General features: G+C 46.2%; 1 protein-coding gene across 2 annotated transcripts in view; it reads left to right on the top strand.

Annotated features, from left to right (window-relative positions):
- LOC126412043 (ubiquitin carboxyl-terminal hydrolase 46) overlaps positions 1-25,875 on the top strand; it is a 97,839-nt gene that overhangs the window by 17,116 nt on the left and 54,848 nt on the right. For both annotated transcript variants that reach the window (XM_050081423.1, XM_050081422.1), the window contains exons 3-4: positions 1,561-1,777; positions 1,865-1,945. In XM_050081423.1, the coding sequence (XP_049937380.1) occupies positions 1,561-1,777; positions 1,865-1,945 (298 nt within the window). The remainder of the gene's footprint in view (positions 1-1,560; positions 1,778-1,864; positions 1,946-25,875) is intronic.

Raw genomic sequence — 25,875 nt, 5'->3', positions numbered from 1 at the left:
CCGTGCACCCAAGTTGCTCACAAGAGTAATGTAGAGAAAAATGGAAAAGGACATTGAGGATCTGTTATCTGCAATGAGTTTGGCTTTAAGAAAGGCAAAAGTGCCAGACAGGCAGTTCTGAAGTTGCAGTTGATAATGAAAGCAAGACTGAAGAAAAAAATCAAGACATGTTCATAGGATTTGTTGACTTAGAAAAAGTATTCAACAATGTAAAACAGTACAAAATGTTTGAAGTCCTGAGAAAATATGGATAAACTATAGGGAAAGATGGGTAATATGCAGTATGTTCAAGAGCCAAGAGGGAAGAATGAGAGAGGAAGACCAAGAATGAAGCGCATGTGTTAAAAAGGGTATAAGGCCAAGTTGTAGTCTTTCATCCCTGTTGTTCAATCTATATGTTGAAGATGCAGTAACAGAAATAAAAGAAAGATTCAAGAATGGGATGAAAATTCAAGATAAAAGGATATTTAAATAGGAGGGACAATGTGATGAGTGCACAATATGGATTAAGAGTTAGTTAAAGAAAGATGAAAGCAATGAGTAGTAGCAGAAATGAGAACAGCAAGAAACTTAATATCAGGATTAGTGATTACAAAGTAGATGACGTTATGGAATTGTGCTATTTAGACAGCTGGGAGCACATAAAAAGCACAGTAGCTCTGGCAAAAAAGGCAATCCTGACCAAGCGAAGTCTACTGGTATCATACACAGGTCTTAATTTCAGCAGAAAAATTCTGAGAATGTGTGTTTAGGGCACAGTATTGTATGGTAATGAAACATGGACAGTGGGAAAACTGGAACAGAATAGAATTGAAGCATTTGAGATGTGGTGCTAGAGAAAAATGTTGAAAATTATGTGGATGCATAAGGTAAGAAATAGTTCTCTGCAGACTTGGCAAGGAAAGGAATATATGGAAATCACTGACAAGGAGTGTCAGCCACGCAGTTTGAGGTTCCATGTCATGCGGCCCCTCCCGCCAGAGGTTTAAGTCTTCCGCCTCGGGCATGGGTGTGTGTGTTTGGTGTTCTTAGCATGAGTTAATTTAAGTGGTGTGTAATTCTAGGGACCCATAACCTCAGCAGTTTGGTCCCTTAGGAATTCACGCACATTATTAAAGTAGGATGCTAAAGTGAGCTGTAGAGGATAAAAACACTCAGATCTTGGTTATTGTCTGCAGAAGCAAATCTATTCCATTGGAATGATTACAGTATCAAACTATTATAGGCAGATTAAATTGTAACAAGTAAGGTGGGGAATGTATGATCTTATTGTTACCCTATTGTAATTTTATAAATTTATTATGTATTGCTCAGTTCTGTAACTGTGAATTAAAATTATATTAATCATTCATGAAAACAGATTTTGTTTGCTTTTTTTTTTTTTTCTCATTGGTGTGTAGATACTAACGGTTTGTTGAGTAACATTTACAACAGAGATTGTCATATATTTATTGAGCATGAGTAGACTAATGGAAACTTAATACTTTGCTGTGTATGTTAAGAAATATTGAAAGTAATGTTCACAACATGATCTCTATTTTTTAAATTTTTTTTTTCTAGTTTGGCAATACTTGCTACAGCAATTCTGTTTTACAAGCATTGTATTTCTGCAAGCCATTTAGGGACAAAGTTTTAGAATACAAAGCAAAGAACAAAAGGACCAAGGAAACCCTTCTGACATGTCTAGCTGATTTATTCTACAGTATCGCCACTCAGAAGAAAAAAGTGGGTTCTATTGCACCAAAGAAATTTATTGCTAGGTTGAGGAAAGAAAAAGGTGAGCCTTGGAATTGTACAAAAATTACTACAATAATATCAGTATGTTTATTTCTGAATGATTTCTGTTTCAATATTTTCTTTGCAGAAGAGTTTGACAACTACATGCAACAAGATGCTCATGAATTTCTCAATTTCCTCATAAATCACATAAATGAAATTATTTTAGGTAAGTACATCATTCACATCATTTTATGAAACAGTTGTGTGTGTGTGTGTGTGTGTGTGTGTGTGTGTGTGTGTCTATTGCTGACAAAGGCCTTAATGGCTGAAAGCTATAATTGTGTGAATCTTTGTGTTGTGCCTATCGCGACCATCATCTCCGCTATATGGTGAGTAGCAACTTAGCAGTCAGGAATGTGGTGCAGACAGGACATAGCTCCACTTCAATGTGAATTGCTGTCAGAGGGACGAGGGACACTCATGCTATGAATGATCAGGATGTCTTCTTCATCAGAAGAAGATATTTAGCCCCTGGGTCTTTTGTAACTCATAAATGTGGAACAGCAAAGAAAATATTGGGTACACCTGTTATGGTTGAAAAAAGGGAAGAAATATGGCACATTCAGCATAACGAAAGAACTGGGCATGTATTCCACATGTTTCCATCACTTTTACAGAATGTCTCAAACGTGTTCCTGTATTGCATTAAGAGAAGTGAAGGACAGTATTCAGAGAAAAGCAACAAAACTGGAATATTTCGATGATAACTCCTATTTTTTTCTTTTGAACATAAGCCTAAGCATTGCTGGTTTTGAGGGAGGTGTTCAAAATATTGACACTTTCCAAAACCTGATCATCCATAAGTATTCCACTGCTGTAGACAGAAATTTCTTATCACAGAGCATTGTTTCTTACCTTGTGATAGAGATTTTGTCCCTATAGACAAGAAGAAAATGTCACACAGAAAACTGGATTCCAGTCATTGCCAATGCAAAGGGGAATAGATTCCCTCTGCTCAAGATGGAACCAGAGGATTTCAGTGATCTTAATGCACTAGACCACAAGTTTCACAGAGGCTCAAACAAAAAACTGAGTATCTCTGGCTAAATAGCTGAGTTTATCTGACTGCACATTTCATCTGACAACTGTACTACACTGAGGGTAAGGGGAAGCCATAACACCCAACAACCATATCTTAGTCAAAGTGTTGCATGAACGAGGCGAGAGGTACTGGCAAAGATCTGCCGCTAGCAAACATTACAGTTTGCTGTAGCTTGTGTGATAAAATTCTACCAGTAAAAAGTGCCAAGAAGAAAGCCTTACTTGATATATGACTACATATCCCAGCTGCAAAACGGGATTTCTGTGAGCAAGTACCAAGTGAATAGTGAATCTGCATGTCTGTCTGGCAAAACTGATTGGTTCAGGACAGAAAATGTAATACCGATTGTACATGTTCAGTGTAATTGCAACACAAATAGTGTTAAATTTTTCCATATCTTCTTCTGCTGTTGCTTGTGCAGATTTGTATTGCAGCCAACATTGTCTGTTTTGGCCTGCCTTTTTGTACTTCTCAAAATAAGGATTCTATTTCTGCAGCATCCCAGCAGAGTGTTCAATCAGCACAACATTGTAACTGCACAGATTCAGTGTTGTTCATCCAGGAAAATAAAAAAAAGTAGTGGTATTTCTTCAAAGGTAACATAAGTAATTGTAAAATGAATGTTACAAAAATATGCAAAATGACATTTTACCCAATATGTGCTGCCTGCATCAAGAAAGGCCAAATATGTAAGCATAAAATAGGTAAGCGTAGAACATACAGGACATAGAATACTTTAGTTATATCAGTTGCAAAATCCCATTTCTCATTCATTGCTCATTGGAACACACACCATTTGTTTGACAATGTGCGAATGAAAATAGTTATTGAATGTTTTGTGAATGAAACTGTTAATGTAGATAAGAAAAATTTACATGTACAACATACTGTATAGCTAACTCTGCCACTGTATTTGCGATTGTCTGACTCTGATTTTGACATGAAAATAACTCTTAATGCAGCATTAACTTACAATGTGAGTATAACTAACTTCGTAAACCACATATAAAAGTGAAACAAAAGCCACAAATCCTCATAGCATGTGGCCGTAACATTGTGTGTGACACGTTGTATCTCATCTTGGCCAAATGTCAAAATACAATACTTATTTACTCGGTACTGAAAAGATGAATTGCTCTCTTTTCACTGCTAGAAACAATTTTGATATGTTAGCTATGTTTCTTACGTAGCTGTCGACCTGAAAGCTGTCAAATGAAAACTGGCCGGTGACTTCATTCTTCACTGCAAACTTTCCAAAATATACGTGGTGGTTTACAAATTTGCAGAGTATTACAGTGACTTTGGGCAATAATGAAAATAAAACCATTCTAAAACCATTTCGCTATCAAGCTGTAATGTTGGACTGTAAGGTGCAGTAAAATCCTTTTTGGTTTTCTCAAAATTGAATGAGAGAGATTGCATAGTGGGAAACACACACTAATCACTAAACAGCAGTTTCTAATTTTTTATTTGGAAAGTAAGTTTTATTGAGAAACTAACTACATGGTACATTGAATGACTTCAAATTAATGAAAACAACAGCACACCATCTGAATGTCTCAGCCTCACCTCACCTCACCTCACATCACTTTGGTGTACCACTCGTGGCTTCAAACAGATTTGGCATTGACCACAAAGTGATGTGTCTCCAGCATACATCACCTTCGTGTGAATTGCTACATTTTTTAACATGGAGATGGCTTGAAATGCCCCCCCCCCCCCCCCTGGATGTGTGTGCCACATTTTTTCTTTGTGAGTTGGGCCTTAGACTCTTAGAACTTGTCTGTAGGCTAGTTTCTCTACACATTACCAATATCCGTATTGTATCCTCCATAACTTCGGAATTTCAGAGTGTATTCCAGGCAATGTTGACAAGAATTTTCCCAATTTTAAAAGTGCTATAAATGAATGTTTGAAATGAGTGGATTTCTACTCACCACATAGAGGAAGCATTGACTGGCAGACGGGCACAGAGAAAGAAGACTGCCAGTTACTGTCATTTCAGTCACAATCTAGTCCAAATCCGAAAGTAGGGTTGCAAAAGAAGTAAAACACTTAGCACTGAAAGAATGCTTATTATGAACACCAAGTTACAATCAGAACAGAACAGACCTCCTGGATGCAGAATGCGTCCTTTTATACAAACATAGGGTGTCCAGCATTCTAGAAAACGGGGACAACTTGAGGAATTTTTTTTGTTCTGGAGGACTTGGGGAATTTTTGTATTTTGTCAAAAAACTTGGAAAAGGCATGATAAGTACATGAGAGGTACATGCACATAGTAGATTGTTTTGGATATGATCTAAGACATTATTTTCCAAAGGGACCTCCTCCTTCACTCTGACAAGAAACTTGGGATTAATCTGGAATGTCACACCATTCATTTCGTCTGGCGAGTCCAGAGTGGTCGTGAGGACAGTCACATTGATACGAACACTTCATCCTGGCTTTCGAGAGGGTACCCTTCTGGAAAAGTCGAAGTTATGGTTTACCATTGTGACATGTCTCACTATTTCCAGTGTCTCTTGTAAGACAAATCTTGTTTGCGGCTGCCTTGCCCATGTAGTGAGTCCTTGCACCACACTGTCAAAGTGCATGAATCATCCCAGCCCGCATTCACTTCATTTGCCGGATTGTCCGATCTATAAAAAGAAAAGGAAGGTCAGGAATTCAAAACTCTAGACTGTCTGTCCTACTCTGAGGCCTGAGAGATCTATCTTTGCTTCTATTGCTTCCTTTCCTCCTCCTCCTCCTCCTCCTCCTCCTCCTTCTCCACCCTGTCTATCTTCCCTTCCTTCTTCCCGACAGTTCCAGTCCCCCCCCCCCCCTCCTCCCTCTCAGAATCACTTATTCTCCTCAGCCAGAGAAGAAATCGTCTTCTCCGGCACCCTCCATGGGACCCCCTCTAGGAACCTGACTCTCCAGCATCTTCAGGTCAGATACGGAACCCACACTCTATGAGCCTCAAAACCACTCATTCTCTTTCAGATCGTAACACTGCTGTGACTTGCTGTCTTCCCAACCATACTTCCTCTCCTCTTGATAGGAGGAAAGGAACAAGAAGATGGGAGAATCCCCTACCCCCTCCCTCCCTCATCTACCTCCAACATCCTTTGGGGGGCTGCCTCCGCCTTCTAAATCAGGGTTCTATCTTACATTCGTGGACTCCACTTTGTTCTTACTGGTGATGGGCATTGACTCATCAACTCTCCTCCAATGGAACTGTAGCAGTTCTTCAATAGTCCTGCCCCAATCAGTGGTTGCTGTACAACCCCACAGAGGGTTATGGGTGTTAAAAGTGCCCAAGGAGAAGGAAGGGGGGAGGATATGAAAGAGAATGAGTGGCCTTGAAGCCCACAGGGCATGGATCCCGCATTCAACCTGAAGTAACAGGCTTCTTACCCCAGAGACACTGAGGAGTGGGGTTCCTAGAGGGAACCTCATCCATGGAGGGTGCCAGAGGAGAAGGTTTCTTCTCCAGCCAAGCTATCGTCACCTTCCAGAATAGAAGTTTCTTCTTTCTCTCTGGTCTATAGGTTGTGTTATATTGCAAGAATCTCATTTTATGAATACTCATTTGCCAACTGTCCATGATTTCCAAGGCTTGTGCTGGAACTGGGTCAGCCCTTGGTGAGCCTCCGGTGGTATTTGTACAGTGATGTACTTGGACATTGTTAGTTCCTGCATTTCTCTGCATACTGTGCTGGAAGTGATGGCTATTTAGATACATTTCGAATCTGCAGGAATGGTATGCAGTCTTACCTCAACCCCCCAGACCACTTCCTACATTCATGATCTTCTTACCCTCCTTTAACAACTCCCTCCCCTCACCCTTCTCCGTCAGAATCTTATACTCATAACTTTCTGTGGGGTAGTAATTTGACCACTGATTGTTGAAGACTTGGTGGCAGGGCTTGATCTCTGCCTCCTCAACACTGGAATGCCCACACTCTTTAGTGTGGCACAGGGCACTTTTTCGGCCATTGATCTTTCCATGTGTAGCCCTGTATCATTCCTCTCTGTTCAATGGGGAGTTCATGATGATTTGTGTGACAGCAATCATTTTCCAGTAGTCTTATTTTTTCTTCAGCATCACTCGCATCAATGCCCTCCCAGGTGGGCCTTCACTAATGCAGATTTGGGTGCCTTTCCCTCAGATGCCAACCCCACTATTCCGCCACACAATGACATTGATGAATCCATATGGAGTCTGACTGACACCATCCTTTTGGCTGCTACTCCAGCAGTTCCTTCTTCCTCAGGTTCTCCCTGACAGAAGAGTGCCCCTTGCTGGACAACTGAAATTGCTGTGGCTGTTAAAGACTGCTCTCATGCCCTCCAACACTACAAATAGTACCCATCTCTTGACCCCCTCCTGGCCTTTTAAACAGCTTTATGTCCAGCCTGTTATCTTCTTATAGGCCAAAAACAGATTTATTGGGAACGATATGTTGCTGCCGTCGGGCTGTACTGTCAGTCTTCACAGGTATGGGCAAAGATCATGCCCATGTTTTGGCCCCCGTCCTCTTACAGATGTCTTGCGAATTGCCCTGAATCCCCACTAGCCAGGACTCTTGTCGCTGAGCATTTTGCTCAGAATTTTGCCCAGGCCTCAACATCATTCCACTAGGCGGTTGCATTCTGTCTTGTCAAACACTGTCTGGAACAACTCTCTTTATCTTTCATTCCCCGCTGCCTGGAACCTTATAATGCCCTGTTTAACAAGAGCACTTGCTCTTTGCCCCAACATGGCTCCTAAAAGAGACCAGGTGCGTGACCAAGTGCACAACCAAATGCTTCAACACTTGTTGGTGGCTAGCCAATGCCATATACTTGCCCTGGAGCAAGAGTGAATACCCTTCCTAGTGGTTAGAAAGTGTCGGTATTCCAGTTTTGAAACCAGATAAACAACCTCTTCAGATGGACTGCTATCATCCGATCAGTTTAACCAATGTCCTCTGCAAGTTACTGGAACGTATGGCGAGTCGCAGGCTGTATTAGATTCTTGGATCCCGGGACATTTTAGCTTCGACCCAGGATTGGCTTCCGCTGAGCCCACTCTGCTGCAGATAATTTAGTCCACCTGGAGAACATTATCTGAATGGCTGTTACCCGGTGTTGATAGCTTGTTGAACATTTCTTTGATCTGCCTAAAGCTTATGATATCACGTGGCACCACAACGTCCTAGCCGCAATGTCCTAGTCAATGTACATGAATGGGTACCTCATGGCCCAGTCGCAGTTTTTATCTGGAACTTTCTTTCATGTTGCACTTTTCAGGTACAGGTTGGTCCGTCCTGTAGCACCCCCCATCTGTAGGAGAATGGGGTTCTGCAGGTCTCTTGTTTTGAGTATCTCTCCCTGTGTGGCAGCTATGAATGGTCTGGTGATGACTGCAGGACCTCCTGATGATTTTTGCATTTATTTTTCTTCGTCCGTGATGATTGTTACTGAATGCACACTGCAAGGAGCAATATACCAAGCACAAGCTTGGGCTGTTACTCATATATTTCATTTTTCAGCTGTCAAGACCTGCATTATGCATTTGTCGCCATCGTACAATCCATCCCATTCAGGATCTGTACAGTAAGAGCCAGTCCTTCAATATGGTGGAGTCCCATTGTTTTTTGGGACTGATCTGTGATACCTGATTGACAATGCTTCCCCATCTTCGTCAACCAAAGTGGACATGTTGGTTGCACCTCAATGTTCTTAGACACATTAACAATATCAATTGGGGCATGGACTGCTCTGCTGCGATACAGCTCTGCACAGCATTGGTTCGGTGTTGTCTAGATTATGGGAGTCTCCCTTATGGCTCAGCATCACCTTCTACATTATAGATGCTGGACCTGATACAACAGTGTGGGATACGACTGATAACAGGTACCTTACAGACTAGCCCCGTGATCAGCCGCCGAGTGGAGGCAGGGTTTCAACCCTTTCGAGTGCTGTGGCAGCAACAGTTGATTGCATATGCATTATGCGTCTGCTGCTGCCTGGAGCATTCCAACAATTGTCTCCTCTTTTTTTCAGATATGGAGACCCATCTGCCATGACAAAGGCCCAGCTCAGGGGTCACAATCACCACCCTCATCAGGTCCCTTTTTTTTCTGAACTCCAGCTTTCCTCTCTACCACCTTTTATCTAAGCTTGCTCACACACACCTCCATGGGGCATCCCCTGTCCACAGCTCTGCCTTGATCTGTCTCAGTCAGAAAGTCTTGGCTCATCTTATGACCTTCTGCTGCCAGTTCTTCTCCATTCTCGGCACATTTTAGGGTTCGGTAGTTGTCTGTTCTGATGGCTTGATGGTTGCCAGTCAGGCCAGATTTGGTTATGTTCATGTGAGATGTAATGAGCTCCACTTTGCTGGATGGCTGCTGTGTTCTCACTGTGGACTTGGTAACCATCTCATGTTCTTGAGCATATCTGTCCCTGTACCAGTGAGTCCTTCCTCATCTGTAGCAAATCTGAGCAGTTTACAAGCTGATTATCCAGGATTCCCTTTTTTCCCCCTCAAACAATGTGGACACTCAGTTATCTTTGTCTGGACTTAAGGTCACATTGAGATCCTGAGAACATCTCACTGACAGCCTAGCCAAATTGGCTACTGGCAAGGTGCCTCTTAAGACTGGTATTCTGGAATCGAACCTTTGATCAGTATTATGCTGTCAAGTTCTAAGCATTTGGAATACAAAATAGCATACTCTGACTTTTGTGAATAAACTATTGGCGATAAAGGAGATCCCAAATTTGTGGAGGACCTTCATTTGGGCCTCTCACAAGGACTCCATTGTCCTTTGCCAGCTCTACATTGGTCGTACTTGCTGGCTCATAGTCATCTCATCTATCATGGGGATCCACCCCACTGTCATTGTGGTGTCTATTTGAAGTTGGTTCATAGATTCCTGGATTGTTCTAACCTTGCCACCCTGTGGCACACTCTTAATCTTCCTGACTCGCTACCCCTGGTGGTAGCCAACATTGCCTCAGCGGCTGACCTGGTTTTATCATTCATTCGTGAAGGAGGTTTTTTTAGTACCCTCTCTCTGAGAGAGGGCACCTCAGCTTTGTCGGCCCGTTGAGGGGTGGTAGGACTCCCTGTTGCCTCCTCTGCCCCAATGGGCAGTGATTGTGTGGGCTTGGTGGTCCACCACAGCCCTCCCCCTACCCACTGTTTTGGCCTTCTTCTCCATTCTCAGTGTTCTGTTTGACTCGGTGTTCTTCCTCTATTTTGCTGTGCTTCTCTCAATCTGTCCACACTGCCAGTATTTTCTGGGTCTTGTTGGGTGTGGTGTGTGTAGTAAGTGGTGGTGGTGGTGGTGGTGGTGGTGGTGGTATGTACATAACTCTTTCTGCCTTTGGGGGCCTCTGGCTGCTTCCTGGACAGGGCACATCATCTGCCTTCCTTCCTTTCCCCCCTTTTCCTCTTCCTTATTCCTTTATGTAGACTTTGTTGACCTTTGGTAGACCTTGGGGTTTTCTTTCCTTGGGTTTCACTCACTCAGTCCTTCCTTGGTTTGTAGTTTTGTTAACTTGCCTGTTCTCCTAGGAGGGCCCGATGAGCTTGTGGTTTGGACCCTGTCATCAGTAAGCTAACCAACAACATTAACACAACACAATTATTTCAATTACAGGTTGAAAAAGGCCACCACTGACTTGTAAACAGAGATTACACTGGTATGTCATGTTTTGTCTTAACACAGTCAAAGACTGTAGGCGTTTCCTTAATTCCTATTGTTGTGCTACTACTATCCAGCAACCAGATCCACTCCTGATTCTACAAGAGTTTTGCAAACAAGATTGCACGAGTTTTGTAAACAAGATTGCACATCTCTCATCACACAAAAAGTCCAGAGGGGTCAAATAGGGAATTGAGTAGACCACCAGTACAAATCCACTTTTCTGGAAACTGTCAGTTTAAGAATCGATGCACAGGACAGTTGATACATGCCGGCACCTCATTGTGTTCCCCCTGCGGGTCCTGGGTAAGAATAGGCCTGAGGTATTCCTGCCTGTCGTAAGAGGCGACTAAAAGGAGTCCCTCGCCCTCAAGGGGGTAGTTCGTGCCTGTGTCCGGAGACGGACGGTTCAACGACTTACACTTGTGGTCATTTTGGTTTTTTGCTTATTCTGGTTTCTTCCTTCCTTTGGTTGTTTCCTTTCTTTGTCCTTGTCCCTCCCTCACTGTCTTCCTTACTTTTTACCTTGCCTTCTTCTCCTTGCCTTCTTGTCCACCCTTTGGTCTCCACCTCGGCATTTGAGACAGTCTGTCCTTTCTCTCCCTTTTTTTCCTATTCTTCTTTCCTCCCTGTGTGTGCCTACACATTCACACCCGTAGCCGGTGACGGGGTAACGTATAATTCCCCGCCCTGGGTAGACAACTAAGGCACGCACGTACGCCCTGGTAAAGGCCAGGCCCAGGGAGGGGTGATTGCCTTCCGACCATGCCGATTGGTCCCTCCGTCCATTTCTTGGGAGGTGTGACCTGAGGTGGGAGCGCCCTCTGAGAGGGTCCCCACAAGGAAGGAGTGCGCCATCGGAGACACTGGCAATCATGGGGGATCCATCCGCATTGGATTTCTCTTCTTCTTCTCTCTCGACTTGACCAGCCACCAGTGGCAAAAGTACTACTGCCTGCCCCAAAGTTCCTCATAGTTTCTAGATCTGAGGGCAGAAATGGTTTTTCATCTGTCAACCCTTTCGTTATTCAGAAGGGCGTAGATGCCATAGCCGGACCTGTCAAGACTTGCACCAGGATGCGTAACGGTACCTTGTTGTTGGAAACTGAGAGCGCCTTTCAGGCACAAAAACTCTTTCGGGCCACACTCCTGTACACATGCCCTGTCCGTGTGGAGGCTCACCGTACTTTGAATTCGTCGCGTCGCGTGGTGTGGTATCTACTAGATCACTCGACGGATTGACTGACGAGGAGATTCAGTCTTTGCTCGCTGAGCAGTGCGTGACGGCTGTCAATAGGCTCATGAAAAAGGTCGACAATGACCTTGTACCGACCCAGACACTTTTCTTTACCTTTGATAGTGTCCAGCTGCCGTCGTGCATCAAAGCGGACTATGAGGTTATTTCTTTTCGCCCCTATGTCCCGACACCTATGTGCTGCTACCAGTGTCAGCGTTTTAACCACACCAACCAGTCTTGTTCTAATGTGGCTAAATGTGTCACTTGTGGCAGGGACGCCCATGAGGTTGACTGTCCACCTCCGTCTCCTCGTTGTGTGAACTGTGAGGGTGACCATGCAGTGTCCTCCTGTGACTGTCCCATCTACAAGGATGAACGCTGTATACAGGAAATTTGGGTCAAAGAGAAAGTTTCCACCTCAGCTGCTCACAAGCTATTTGCTATTGAAGCCCACGCTGCTCCCAGCGGGGAAATAAGACCCAGAAGTCAGATGCACGGGCCTTCAAGAAGGAACCGTCCCGTGAAGACATCCTATGTACCCCGAACTCTCAGCCATCGACCATCGTAGGAAGCATAGTTCTCCTTCTCCGCCACGGCGCGTTTCTTCTCCTGCGCCACCCAGCGGTTGCCGCCCAAGGCCATCATCCGTCTCGCCTGGCCGCACCGCTGGTAGCCGAACATCTGGCTGTTCACCGGCGGAGGAAGCTCCCCCTCCCGGCTATCTTAACATGGTGGCCGACAAACCTATTGGAAAAAATGGACGATGACTCTCCGCCTATTGATAGCGGCAGCAGTGCTCGCTCGAAGCCAGGCCCTCAGCGGCCTTCGAGGTGACCCCTTCTTGCTTCTCATTTTTCTTTTTCTTCTCACAATGGCACTTCTTCATTGGAATGTTTGCGGCATTCGCTCCAACCGAGAGGACTTAAGGTTGCTGCTACGCTTGCACTGTCCGCTTGTAATAGCTCTCCAGGAAACGAAGCTACACCCATGCGATCGAATTGACTTGATACACTATTCCTCTGTGCGTTTTGACCTACCCCCTGTGCCAGGTAATCCGGCTCGTGGAGGGGTTATGTTGTTGGTCCGGGATGATATCTACTACGATCCCATCACATTGCACACCGATCTGCAGGCAGTTGCCGTCCGAATTACTCTCCCCACTTTCACATTTTCCATTTGTACCATTTACACTCCATCGTCGTCTGCCTTTACTAGGGCAGACATGATGCAAATTATTGCTCAGCTGCCTGCGCCATTTTTGTTGACTGGAGACTTGAATGCCCACCATCCCCTTTGGGGCTCTCCAGCATCCTGCGCGAGAGGCTCCCTGTCAGCAGACTTTTTCAACCACCTCCATCTTGTCTGCCTCAATACTGGCGCCCCTACTTTTCTTTCGGACACAACTCACACCTATTCCCATTTAGACCTCTCTATGTGTACTACCCAACTTGCACACCGGTTTGAGTGGTACGCTCTTTCTGATACGTATTCGAGCGATCACTTCCCTTGTGTTATCCATCTCCTGCATCATACCCCATCTCCATGCTCAACTAGTTGGAACATCTCCAAAGCAGACTGGGGGCTCTTCTCTTCCAGAGCGACATTTCAGGATCAAAACTTCGCAAGCTGCGATAGTCAGGTCGCATAACTCACGGAAGTCATTCTCACTGCTGTCTTCAGCGTTGTCTTGACCGTCTTTACTCCTGGAGTGTCACCAGTGGCTTCCGTTTTTCTGCCGAGAAGACGGTCTGCATCAAATTCTGGCACTACAAAGAGTTTCTCCCACTGTCCTTACATCTTGGTCCCGTTGCTCTTCCATTCATGGAGACAACAAAATTTTTAGGTCTTACATTTGACAGGAAACTTAGCTGGTCTCCACATGTCATATGTGGCTGCCTGTTGTACCCGTTCTCTAAAAGTCCTCCTTGTTCTCAGCGGTACGTCATGTGGAGTGGATCAAACCATCCTACTTCGCCTATATCGGTCGATCGTCCGTTCTAAGCTGGATTATGGGAGCTTTGTATACTCCTCTGCACGGCTGTCCATCTTACGCCGCCTCAACTGTATACTACATTTGGGTTTACGTCTTGCGATCGGAGCATTCTATACTAGTCCCGTTGAGTCTTCATGCTGAAGCCGGTGAATTGCCACTAACCTACCGGCGCGATCTACTGCTTTGTCGGTATGCCTGTCGGCTCTTATCAATGCCCGGTCACCCGTCTTATCATTCCTTTTTTGACAACTCTCTCGACCGTCAAGATGGGTTGCATGTATCTGCCCTGCTACCCCCTGGAGTTCGCTTTAGTTGCCTCCTTCATCAACTTGATTTTCCATTCCCTACAACCTTTAGAGTGGGTGAGAGCCAAACGCCACCTTGGCTCCAGGCTCAGGTTCGCGTTCACCTTGACCTCAGCTCGCTCCCAAAGGAGGTTATCCCAGCTTCGGTATACCGCTAATGGTTTGTCGAACTTCGAATGAAGTTCATTAATACGATCTTCATTTATACAGATGGCTCTAAGGCCAATGACGGTGTCGGGTGTTCTTTTATTGTCGGGGCACACAGTTTCAAATACCGGCTCCATGGCCATTGTTTGGTCTTCACAGCTGAGCTATTTGCCCTCTATCAGGCTGTTCTTTACATCCGCCACCACCGACATTCTGCTTATGTCATCTGCTCTGATTCCCTGAGTGCCACCTAGAGCCTCAGTGATCCGTATCCGGATCACCCTTTCGTGCACCGGATCCAACGCTCTCTTCAGCAGCTGGCGGACGACGGTTCTTCGGTTACCTTTATGTGGGTTCCTGGCCATCTCGGTATCCCTGGGAACGAAGCTGCAGATGCCGCGGCCAAGGCTGCGGTCCTTCAGCCTCAGGCAGCTTCTTGTTGTGTGCCTTCATCTGATTTTAGCAGGGTCATTTGTCAGCGCATTTTATCGCTGTGGTATGCTGATTGGTCTACACTTACTGAAAACGAGCTTCGGCCTCGAAACCTCTCCCCACGGCTTAGACGACCTCTTCACGCCCTTCTCGGCGGGAGGAGGTCGTTTTGGTCCTGTTACGGATTGGACACTGCCGGTTCAGCTGCTGATGACTGTGCCGGCGCCGTTCTGCCCATGTGGGCAAGTGCTGACGGTGCACCACATTTTAATGTCCTGTCCGAATTTTAATACACTACGCATTGATCTTGGCGTGCCATGTACTCTGGATGAAATTTTAGCGGATGACCCAGGAGCAGCTGGTCGCGTTCTTCGTTTTATCCACTTGACAAACCTGTGTAAGGACATTTGATTATGCTGTTTTCTTTTAATCCCTTGCCTGGTACTGTGCCTTTTATAGTGTTGTCCTTTTTAGTTGCTGTTTTTGCATTGTGCCTCGCTTCATAATTTAGTCTGGGCACTAATGACCACTGTAGTTGTGCGCCCAAAAAAAAAAAAAAAAAAAACTCATTGTGTTGGCGCCACATCCACTGTCTTGTAGAGAGTGACACATAATGTAGCAACTGTAGTGACGAAATTGTAGTAATGCCTGTCATTTAAAGGTCTAGGTAGGAGATATGCCTAATTAAACAGTCACCAACAACACCTGCCCACTCGTTCATGTAGAACCACAACTGATGAGTGTGAGTAAATGTGGCATGGGGATCAAACTCACTCAAAACATGTGAATTGTGGATGTTCCACACCCCCTCATGCCTGAAAGTTGGTTCCTCTGAAAGGGCTCAGCGGGCTTCCTTCCCATCCTTTCCTAATTTGATGGGGTCGATGACCTTGCAATTTGGTCCCCTCCCCCAAACCAATCAACCAACCAACCAAATGTTCCACGTACCACTGCAAAAACTGTGACCTGAGTGGATAATCAGCTGGTTCCAGGTTGTGCACATGCAATAAGTGAAATGGGTTAATAATTGCTCATGAAGGACATTTCTTACATTCGTCCACATGTTATGCACAATTGCCAAGTACTGATAGTGATTACGTCCCCTAACACATTAAGAAATACTCACAGATAATTATGACACTAGAGAAAAATGTTTGTTTTAGAGTCCCATGGAATCACACAGAATTTTTTGGTTTAAATATTTTTCACATTGTATATGGAAAAATTGCTGTTATAGGATGCCAATACCTATCAACCTGATTGCTGTTGTGTAGGAATAAGATTGATAATAGATCTTTAGTGATAGGCATAAAATAGTGTCAAAAGAACACATACAAGAAGTCGTTGGGTTACAGGTGGGCAATGGTTGATTGAGTTAACATTGAGCTAATACCTGCAATGGGAACAGTGTTACCTAGGTGCCTGGAGGACAAGTGAGGACTGCGGGAGTTGGGTGCTGGGGCATTTCTATCCTCACCGGCTAATATGTCCGATGCTGCTCTGGGTCTTAGTTGACATAAACTGCTTTCAATTACACACGAGCTAGGAATATTTTATTGCCTTCCTTTGAACCCAGTCAAGGATGGATAATGTGAGAGGTTGGGTGAAAGTTGCTCACAATAAAGAAAGAAGCCCATGACAAGATTTTTTTCTTTTTTTTCTTTTCTTTTTAGTGGTTTTCTGTTTTTGTGACTTCTTGGCCACGCTTCATTACATTGTTTAGGTGTGATCTTTTCTACCCATTTAGTATAGATAGAAACACAGTTTACAGCAACTTGCACAATGTGGCAATGTGGAGACTGCCCGAGCGGGTCCACTGGTAGTGGAGATCACGAGGTGAAGGAATAACTAAAACAAGTCCAAGGCCCAGCAAAGTCATCAGTAGGCATATACCACAGCCCAAAGGAAAATTGAAATTTCAGAACATGATCAGGCAAGGTCAAAATACTCTGCTATTCAGTGGTGCGATACTCAGGCTTCAGAGACTAGCAAGAAACTGCCTGCAATCGCTGGGCTGCTGTACATTGGTAGGCAATCATCAGAGGGCGGTGCCACATCGTGTGCTTGTCACAGCAGCTGCGTGTTGTGGCTGTTGTCTGGAGCCTGAGTATCTCTGATGCATTCTGTCTATCAATACTCAGGCTACATGGGGAATCTGAATCACCCTCAGATACTAAGTCCCTTCCCGACCTTTAACTGGCTCTTTGGGCCAAAAATGGTGCTGTCTTCACCGAGGAAGCAGAGTGAGGGATGTAGGAATGCCCACTAAAGATACCCGCAGAGGGTCCCTATCGTGATTGCTGGACGTGGGAGGCACTGCCACCCGAGAAAGTCCTGGCTGTTTGAAGGAGTCTGAGGCACAGCTTGGGCCAACCTGCAGTGGAGTGGTCACAGGAAGTGATGGTGATGGGACCAATGGGTCAATCTCCATGGGCACCACAGAGTGTGCAACCTTCACTGGTGGTTAGGAAATGGGGACAGTGGTGGTGGTGGTGGTGGTGGTGGTGGTGGTGACGGTAACTGGAAGTGTCGTGTGTGAGGAAGAGAGTTGACTTCAATCGAATGCCAATGCTTGTCATTGTCTACTATCTACCAACATCGAACATGAGGATATTGCAGTAATAAGAGGCAGACCAGTAGGCTGGCCAGTCCCCAAGGTGGTTGAGGAAGGCACGCCCAGATGATGGTGGGGGCAGGGGAAATGAAGACTAGGTAGTATGTCATGGTGTGGACGGAGCTGATTTTGATGCCAGACCAGTTGCTTCTGGCCGGCCTCAGCCTCTAACATCTGCCTCTCTGTATTGCCAAAGATGACACCTTGGGTCCACCTCGGGTTCCGGCCTAAAGTACAAACCCAGCTGGGGGCACCCGCATAGTAATATGACTGTGCATATGGCCAATGCCCCTGTGGAGGAGTGGGGTGTAGCAGGTCGACAGGGTGCGAGGTTTGCGCTCCTGTAAAATTTCAACTGGGCTATTACCCTTCACAGGGATGGACTGGTAGGAGCCGGGGAAGCTGGTGAGCACTTCCTTGGAGTCACCTGTCATCAGTAGTTTGCGCATCAGCACCTTGGATGTCCTGACTGCCCACTTGGCTTCTGAATTGGATGTGGGGTGGAAAGGGTAGTTGGTCAGGTACTCAATGCCATAGCACCGACAAAAATCCTGAAACGCAGATGCCATGAGCTGAAGGCTTCTATACCATCAGCGTATCTGTGGAACAGTATTGCACCAACACCGCAATCCACTGTTCAAGTAGCCAGAGTCACACACATGGTGAGCTGGAATGGTGCTAAACAAAGGACTGACCTAAGGCACTTTTTAAGTTGCATGAAAGCCTTCTGGCATGTCTCTGATTGCACAAATTTTGATTTTTTTTTTTTTTACGTAGTTGATTGAATGGATGGGAAATGTGGGCCACATTTGGAATAAATTTGGCACAGTAATTTAATTTGCTGAGGAAGGACTGAAGTTCTTTGAGGCTCTAAGGAGCAAATAAGTCAACAATGGCAGCCACATGCTCCTGCATTGGGTGAGCCCATCTCAGCTTGATATATGACCAAAATGCCTGACACTTTGTGCAAAGAAACTACATTTGTCATGACAACAGCACAGACCAATGGCTTGGAGCCACTACAGCATCATCTGGAAGGTGCGCAGGTGCTGCTCACACGTGGTCCCAGTAACTAACAAATTGTCTAAATAATGAACGCAACTGAGGATACCGTGGAGAAGGTGGTCAAGATATTTCGGAAATATCACGGGGGAGCTTGCGACCCCAAAAGACAACTTTTTGTAATACATGCTGAACAGCATATTAAGCATTAAAAATTGTTTCGTCTGGTTATTTACAGGCAGTTGAAAGTAGGCGTCAGCGGGATCTATCTTTGGAAAAATATTGGCTCCCGACCAGTTTAGCAACAATTCCATCTGTCAAGGAAGTGGATACAGATTTACATTTGCTTGAGCATTAACAGTAGACTTAAAATCACCATAAATTTGAAAATCACCGCAAATGTGAACTGATCCATTGAGTTCTGAAGGCCGACCCACGCACTTCCATGGATAGCCGGTGATGGGGTAACGCGTAATTCCCCGCCCCGGGTAGACAGGTAGGACACGTACGTACCCCCTGGTAACGGCCAGGCCCAGGAAGGGGTGATTACCCGAGCTGATACCTTCCGAAAGTGCCAATTGGTCCCTCCGTCCGTTTGTCGGGAGGTGTGACCTGAGGTGTGAACAATCACCTAAGGCGGGAGTGCCCTCAGAGAGGGCCCCCACAAGGGAGGAGCGCGCCATCGGAGACGCCGGTAATCGTGGAGGATTCTTCCGCAATGGTTTCCTCACCTTCCACTATGTCTGCTCACAAGCGTAAGTTCACTGAGTCTCAGCCACAGACAGTTCTTCCATCGTTGCCACAGTTCCTTGTTGTTTCTCGGTCTGACGAAGGTCACGACTTTTCCACGGTCAACCCTTTCATTATTCAGACAGGTGTCGACGCAATTGCGGGTCCTGTAAAGTCTTGTTCCAGATTACGGAATGGCACCCTGTTGTTAGAAACACACAGTGCCCTCCAGGCTCAAAAATTGCTGCGTACTTCTCTGCTCCACACCTTCCCTGTCCGGGTGGAACCGCACCGTACTTTAAATTCCTCGCGTGGAGTCGTTTATACCCGCTCCCTCGATGGATTGTCTGATGAAGAAATTCAGCACTACCTGTCTGACCAGGGCGTAATGGCTGTTCATAGGGTTATGAAAAGGGTTGACACGAACATCATTCCAACCCGCACTGTCTTCTTGACATTTAACAAAGTTCAACTCCCATCGAAAATCAAAGCAGGCTATGAGATAATTTCCGTTCGCCCTTATGTCCCAAACCCTACACGTTGCTATCGATGTCAGCGGTTCAATCATACCAGCCAGTCCTGTTCCAATCCGGCCAAATGTGTTACGTGTGGCAGGGATGCCCATGAGGGTGCTTGTCCACCTCCATCCCCTCGCTGCATCAACTGTATGGGTGACCACGCTGCTTCCTCTCGAGATTGCCCTGTTTTTAAGGATGAAAAGCTGATCCAGGAAATAAGAGTGAAGGAAAAGGTGTCGACCTTTGCTGCTCGAAAGTTACTCGCCAGTCGACAGCCCACCGTGCCTCAGAAAGGTAAATACAGCGCTGTCCTTGCTTCTCCTCGACCAACAAAGGAGGCGGCCACGCAGACTTGCGACTTCACATTTAGTACCACGGTCGTCAGATCGGCCAGCGCAAAGATCGCCCGTTCAACCTCACTACTTTCGCCTGCCACTCTCTGGCTCACCCTTTGTCGAGTTGTGCTAAATCTCGAGCCCAAAAGTCAGACACCAAGACTTCGAAAAAAGAGCATACTCGTGAAGAGTTTTTACGTACCGCAACTTCCCAACCGTCGGTTCCTCCTTCATCTAAACATCATACTTCCAAGAAGGCTACAAAGAAACCCAGTTCATCTCCTTCTCCGCCAAGGCGTGTCCCATCTACAGCACCACCTGGCGGAAATCGCCCTCGGCCGTCTTCTGTGTCGCCGAGGCGCACTGCTGGCGGCCAATCAACCGGCCGATCGCTGGTGGCAGGAGCTGCTCCTGACCAACCTATGGATCAGGATCTTCTGCCTTCGGCTGAATGCCATTCCGTGCTGTCGGTCGCAAGCTCTGAGCAGTCGTTGAGTTGACAGCGACCTTGGTCACATTCCTCCATTTTCTGTTCACCCTATGTCCATTATCCACTGGAATATCCGCGGTATTCGAGCCAATCGGGATGAATTGTCGATCCTCTTACGATCCTACTCGCCGGTCATCTTCTGTCTTCAGGAAACAAAGCTGCGTCCCCATGACCGCTTTGTTCTCCCTCATTTTCAGTCCGTCCGATATGATCTCCTCTCTGTTGAAGGCACTCCAGCACATGGAGGACTCATGATTCTTCTCCATAAAACTCTCCATTATCACCCAATCCATTTAAACACTTCCTTCCAAGCTGTCGCCGTCCGTCTTTCCCTTTCCGGATACACGTTCTCTCTTTGTACTGTATACATTCCATCGTCCACACCAATGGCATGAGCTGATCTCCTTCATCTTCTTGGTCAGCTTCCACCCCCCTATTTGCTGGTTGGGGACTTCAATGCCCACCACCCGCTTTGGGGATCTCCACATCCTTGTCCACGTGGCTCACTATTGCTAGACGTCTTCCACCAAGCGGATCTAGTTTGTCTCAACACTGGGGTCCCTACATTTTTGTCTGCCTCCATGACAAATTTCTCATTTGGACCTTGCGGTCGGTACTGTTCCGCTAGCTCGGCGCTTCGAATGGTTCGCCCTTGATGATACACACTCGAGTGACCACTTTCCATGTGTCCTTAGACTGCAGCCTCAACTGCCATACATGCGCCTGCAACACTGGAAGTTTGCCCAAGCTGATTTGACACTTTTTTCGTCTCTAGCGACATTCGATGACCGTCACTTTCCCAGCGTCGACGATGAGGTCACACATATTACCGACGTTATTCTTACAGCTGCGGAACATTCAATAACACGCACCTCCGAATTGCCCCGGTGCCCCCCAGTTCCTTGGTGGAACGAAGCATGCCGTGATGCAATACGTGAGCGGCGACGTGCTCTCCGCGTTTTCCGCCACCATCCTACTTTGGCCAACTGTATCCGCTATAAGCAGTTCCGAGCGCGATGCCGTCGTGTCGTCCGCGATAGCAAGAAGGCAAGCTGGAAATTCTTTATTAGCTCATTTAACACCTTCACTCCCTCCCCGGAAGTTTGGAGTCGGCTTCGACGGTTCTCAGGCGCGCCTAGTTTCTCCCCGGTCTCTGGGCTCACTGTTGTGCATGACACATTAGTGGACCCCGTCGCAATTTCTAACTCGTAGGGTCAGCACTTTGCTGAGATTTCGAGCTCTTCAAATTACCCGCCAGCGTTTCTCCCGAAGAAACGTGCAGCGGAAGTGCGACCTCTTGCTTTCTCCTCTCAAAATCGCGAAAGCTACAATACTGTTTTCTCCATGCAGGAACTCCAACATGCACTCTCTTCTTCTCGCTCCTCCGCCACAGGACCGGATGGTATCCACGTCCAAATGTTGCTGCATTTATCAACCCATAGTCTGCGTTACCTCCTTTGCCTTTATAATCGAATTTGGACCGACAGTACTTTTCCCAGACAATGGCAGCAAGCTATCGTCGTTCCTGTTCCGAAACCTGGAAAGGACAAACATCTCCCCTCTAGCTATCGCCCCATTTCTCTCATGAGTAGTGTCTGTAAGGTTTTGGAGCGTATGGTGAATTACCGTTTAGCGTGGTGGCTGGAATCCCGCAGTCTTTTAACACCTGCCCAATGCGGATTCTGAAAGCATCGTTCTGCAGTTGACCATCTTGTTGCTCTCTCCACTTATATCGTGAACAATTTTCTCCGGAAACGCCAAACAGTAGCAATATTTTTTGATCTGGAGGGAGCATACGATACCTGTTGGAGGACAGGCATCCTCCGCACACTGTTCTCTTGGGGCTTTAGAGGCCGGCTGCCCCTTTTTCTTCGCGAATTTATGGCAGAGCGCACATTTAGGGTCCGGGTGAACACTACTCTCTCCCGTACTTTCTCCCAAGAAAACGGGGTACCCCAGGGCTCCGTGCTGAGTGTTGTACTGTTTGCCATTGCCATCAATCCAATTATGGATTGTCTCCTTCCTGTTGTCTCGGGCTCCCTCTTTGTGGACGATTTTGCGATCTACTACAGCTCTCAACGGACCAGCCTTCTTGAACGACGTCTTCAAGGATGTCTCGATCGCCTCCACTCTTGGAGCATCAAAACCGGCTTCCGTTTTTCTCCCAGTAAGACCGTTTGTGTTAATTTTTGGCGATGTAAGGAGTTTCTTCCGCCCTCCTTACATCTAAGTCCTGTCAACCTTCCGTTTTCAGACGTCGCTAAATTCTTGGGTCTTATGTTTGACAGAAAACTGTGCTGGTCCTCCCACGTTTCCTATCTTTCGGCTCGCTGTCTGTGATCCCTTAACACCCTCCGTGTCCTGTATGGTACCTCCTGGGGAGCGGACCGAGTGGTCCTTATCCGTCTCTATCGCGCCTTAGTGCGCTCGAAATTGGACTATGGAAGCATAGTCTAGTCCTCTGCTCGCCCGTCTATTCTTCGGCGTCTCGACTCTATCCACCACCGTGGATTACGTTTAGTGTCTGGAGCCTTTTACACCAGCCCTGTGGAAAGCCTTGATGCCATAGAACCAGCACCCAGCATTATGCTACTACCAGTAATGATGTAACTTCCCGGATCCTCCTGAAACCATCTGAAGATGAACCTGAAAAGGTTCGAAAAACGGTTCATGTAATAAAGCATTATTATTCAAAAAAAGTGACTGGTTGCAGTTGTGTATAAATTATTTACATAGATATAGGAAGAGATTGAAGGAAGGTTCAGTGAGATAAAAGAATTTATTTCAAATAGTTTAGAGAGAGGAAAATTTAATTGTGATGGGAGGTTGCAATTTGATAGTAAGAAAAGGAAGAGAATGGAAAATGGGAGGAGGAAATGGACTGGGAGAAAGGAATGAAAGAGGAACGTGCCAAGTAGAATTTTGCATAGAGTATAGTTCAGTAATTCCTAACACTTTGTTTGAAAATGGTGTCGGGACATTAGAACAAGGAAGAAACCTTGGAGACACTTTTCAAATTGATCACGTAATGGCAAGACAGGAATTTTGAAGCAAGATTTTAAACATTAGGACATATTCAGGGGCTGATGTGGGGTCTGAGCATAATTTATTGATTATGAACTGTAGATTAAGGCTGAAGAAATTACAAGAAGTTTGGAAATTAAGGAGGTGGGATCTGGATAACTCGAAAGAACAAGAGGTTGTTGTTAGTTTCAGAGGGAGCATTAGGCAATGATTGATTGAAATGGGGGAAAAGAATACAGTAGAAGACGAATTGGCAGTTTTGACAGGTGAAATAGTGAAGGCAGCAGGTGGCCAAATAGGTAAAATGACAGCACATAAGAAATGGGATTTAATTAGTGAAAAGAGAGAGTATAAAATTACTGAAAATGAAGCAGGTGAAAGAAAAAATGTCAAAAAAATACACTCCTGGAAATTGAAATAAGAACACCGTGAATTCATTGTCCAAGGAAGGGGAAACTTTATTGACACATTCCTGGGGTCATATACATCACATGATCACACTGACAGAACCACAGGCACATAGACACAGGCAACAGAGCATGCACAATGTCGGCACTAGTACAGTGTATATCCACCTTTCGCAGCAATGCAGACTGCTATTCTCCCATGGAGACGATCGTAGAGATGCTGGATGTAGTCCTGTGGAACGGCTTGCCATGCCATTTCCACCTGGCGCCTCAGTTGGACCAGCGTTCGTGCTGGACGTGCAGACCGCGTGAGAGGACGCTTCATCCAGTCCCAAACATGCTCAATGGGGGACAGATCCAGAGATCTTGCTGGCCAGGGTAGTTGACTTACACCTTCTAGAGCACGTTGGGTGGCACGGGATACGTGCGGACGTGCATTGTCCTGTTGGAACAGCAAGTTCCCTTGCCGGTCTAGGAATGGTAGAACGATGGGTTCGATGACGGTTTGGATGTACCGTGCACTATTCAGTGTCCCCTCGACGATCACCAGTGGTGTACGGCCAGTGTAGGAGATCGCTCCCCACACCATGATGCCGGGTGTTGGCCCTGTGTGCCTCGGTCATATGCAGTCCTGATTGTGGCGCTCACCTGCACGGCGCCAAACACGCATACGGCCATCATTGGCACCAAGGCAGAAGCGACTCTCATCGCTGAAGACGACACGTCTCCATTCGTCCCTCCATTCACGCCTGTCGCGACACCACTGGAGGCGGGCTGCACGATGTTGGGGCGTGAGTGGAAGACGGCCTAACGGTGTGCGGGACCGTAGCCCAGCTTCATGGAGATGGTTGCGAATGGTCCTCGCCAATACCCCAGGAGCAACAGTGTCCCTAATTTGCTGGGAAGTGGCGGTGCGGTCCTCTACAGCACTGCGTAGGATCCTACGGTCTTGGCGTGCATCCGTGCGTCGCTGCGGTCCGGTCCCAGGTCGACGGGCACGTGCACCTTCCGCCGACCACTGGCGACAACATCGATGTACTGTGGAGACCTCACGCCCCACGTGTTGAGCAATTCGGCGGTACGTCCACCCGGCCTCCCGCATGCCCACTATACGCCCTCGCTCAAAGTCCGTCAACTGCACATACGGTTCACGTCCACGCTGTCGCGGCATGTTACCAGTGTTAAAGACTGCGATGGAGCTCTGTATGCCACGGCAAACTGGCTGACACTGAAGGCGGCGGTGCACAAATGCTGCGCAGCTAGCGCCATTCGACGGCCAACACCGCGGTTCCTGGTGTGTCCGCTGTGCCGTGCGTGTGATCATTGCTTGTACAGCCCTCTCGCAGTGTCCGGAGCAAGTATGGTGGGTCTGACACACCGGTGTCAATGTGTTCTTTTTTCCATTTCCAGGTGTGTAGATTGGTAGAAACTGCAAAATGGCTAGAGGACAAATGCAAGGCTGTAGAAGCATGTATAACTATGGAAAAGATAGATATTTCCCATGGGAAGATTAAGACAGTCCTCTGCAGAAAAGAGAAGCAACTGTATGAGTAAGAAGAGTTCAGACAAAAAACCAGTTCTAAAGAGAGAGAGAAATGTTAAGAACTGCATTATGCAATAAACAACTGTAACAATACATTTTATTACAGACAATCAATTTCGGTCTAGGATCAGATCATCATCGAGTCCTAAAACCATCTCAACTATGCATTTGCATATTTGGCATGCATGTATCGGATGTACCTTGTTCCACCATTAATAGCAGCTTTATATACGTATCATGTGTGTCCATTTAATCTCGTAGATGTGACTGCGCACTAAAAGACCTAACTGTAACAAGGCTCCTGGAGTGGACGACATTCCATCAGACTGTCGAGATTCTCGGGAGAGCCAACCATGACAAAACTCTTCCATCTGCTTGCAAGATATATGAGACAAGCGAAATACCCTCATACTTCAAGAAAAATGTAATAATTCCAATCCCAAAGGAGGCAGGTGCTGACAGGTGGAAATATTACTGAACTATCAGTCATGATTGCAAAATATTGACACAAATTATTTACAGAAAGAAGGAAATATTTGTAGAAGCCAATCTAGTATCAGTTATGGTTTCAGAGAAATGTGGGAATACATGAG

This window comes from Schistocerca serialis, chromosome 7 (genome assembly GCF_023864345.2).
Source record: "Schistocerca serialis cubense isolate TAMUIC-IGC-003099 chromosome 7, iqSchSeri2.2, whole genome shotgun sequence".
Classification (NCBI taxonomy): domain Eukaryota; kingdom Metazoa; phylum Arthropoda; class Insecta; order Orthoptera; family Acrididae; genus Schistocerca; species Schistocerca serialis.
Note: the sequence above shows the minus strand (reverse complement) of the source record. Positions and strands in the feature narration are given on the sequence as shown.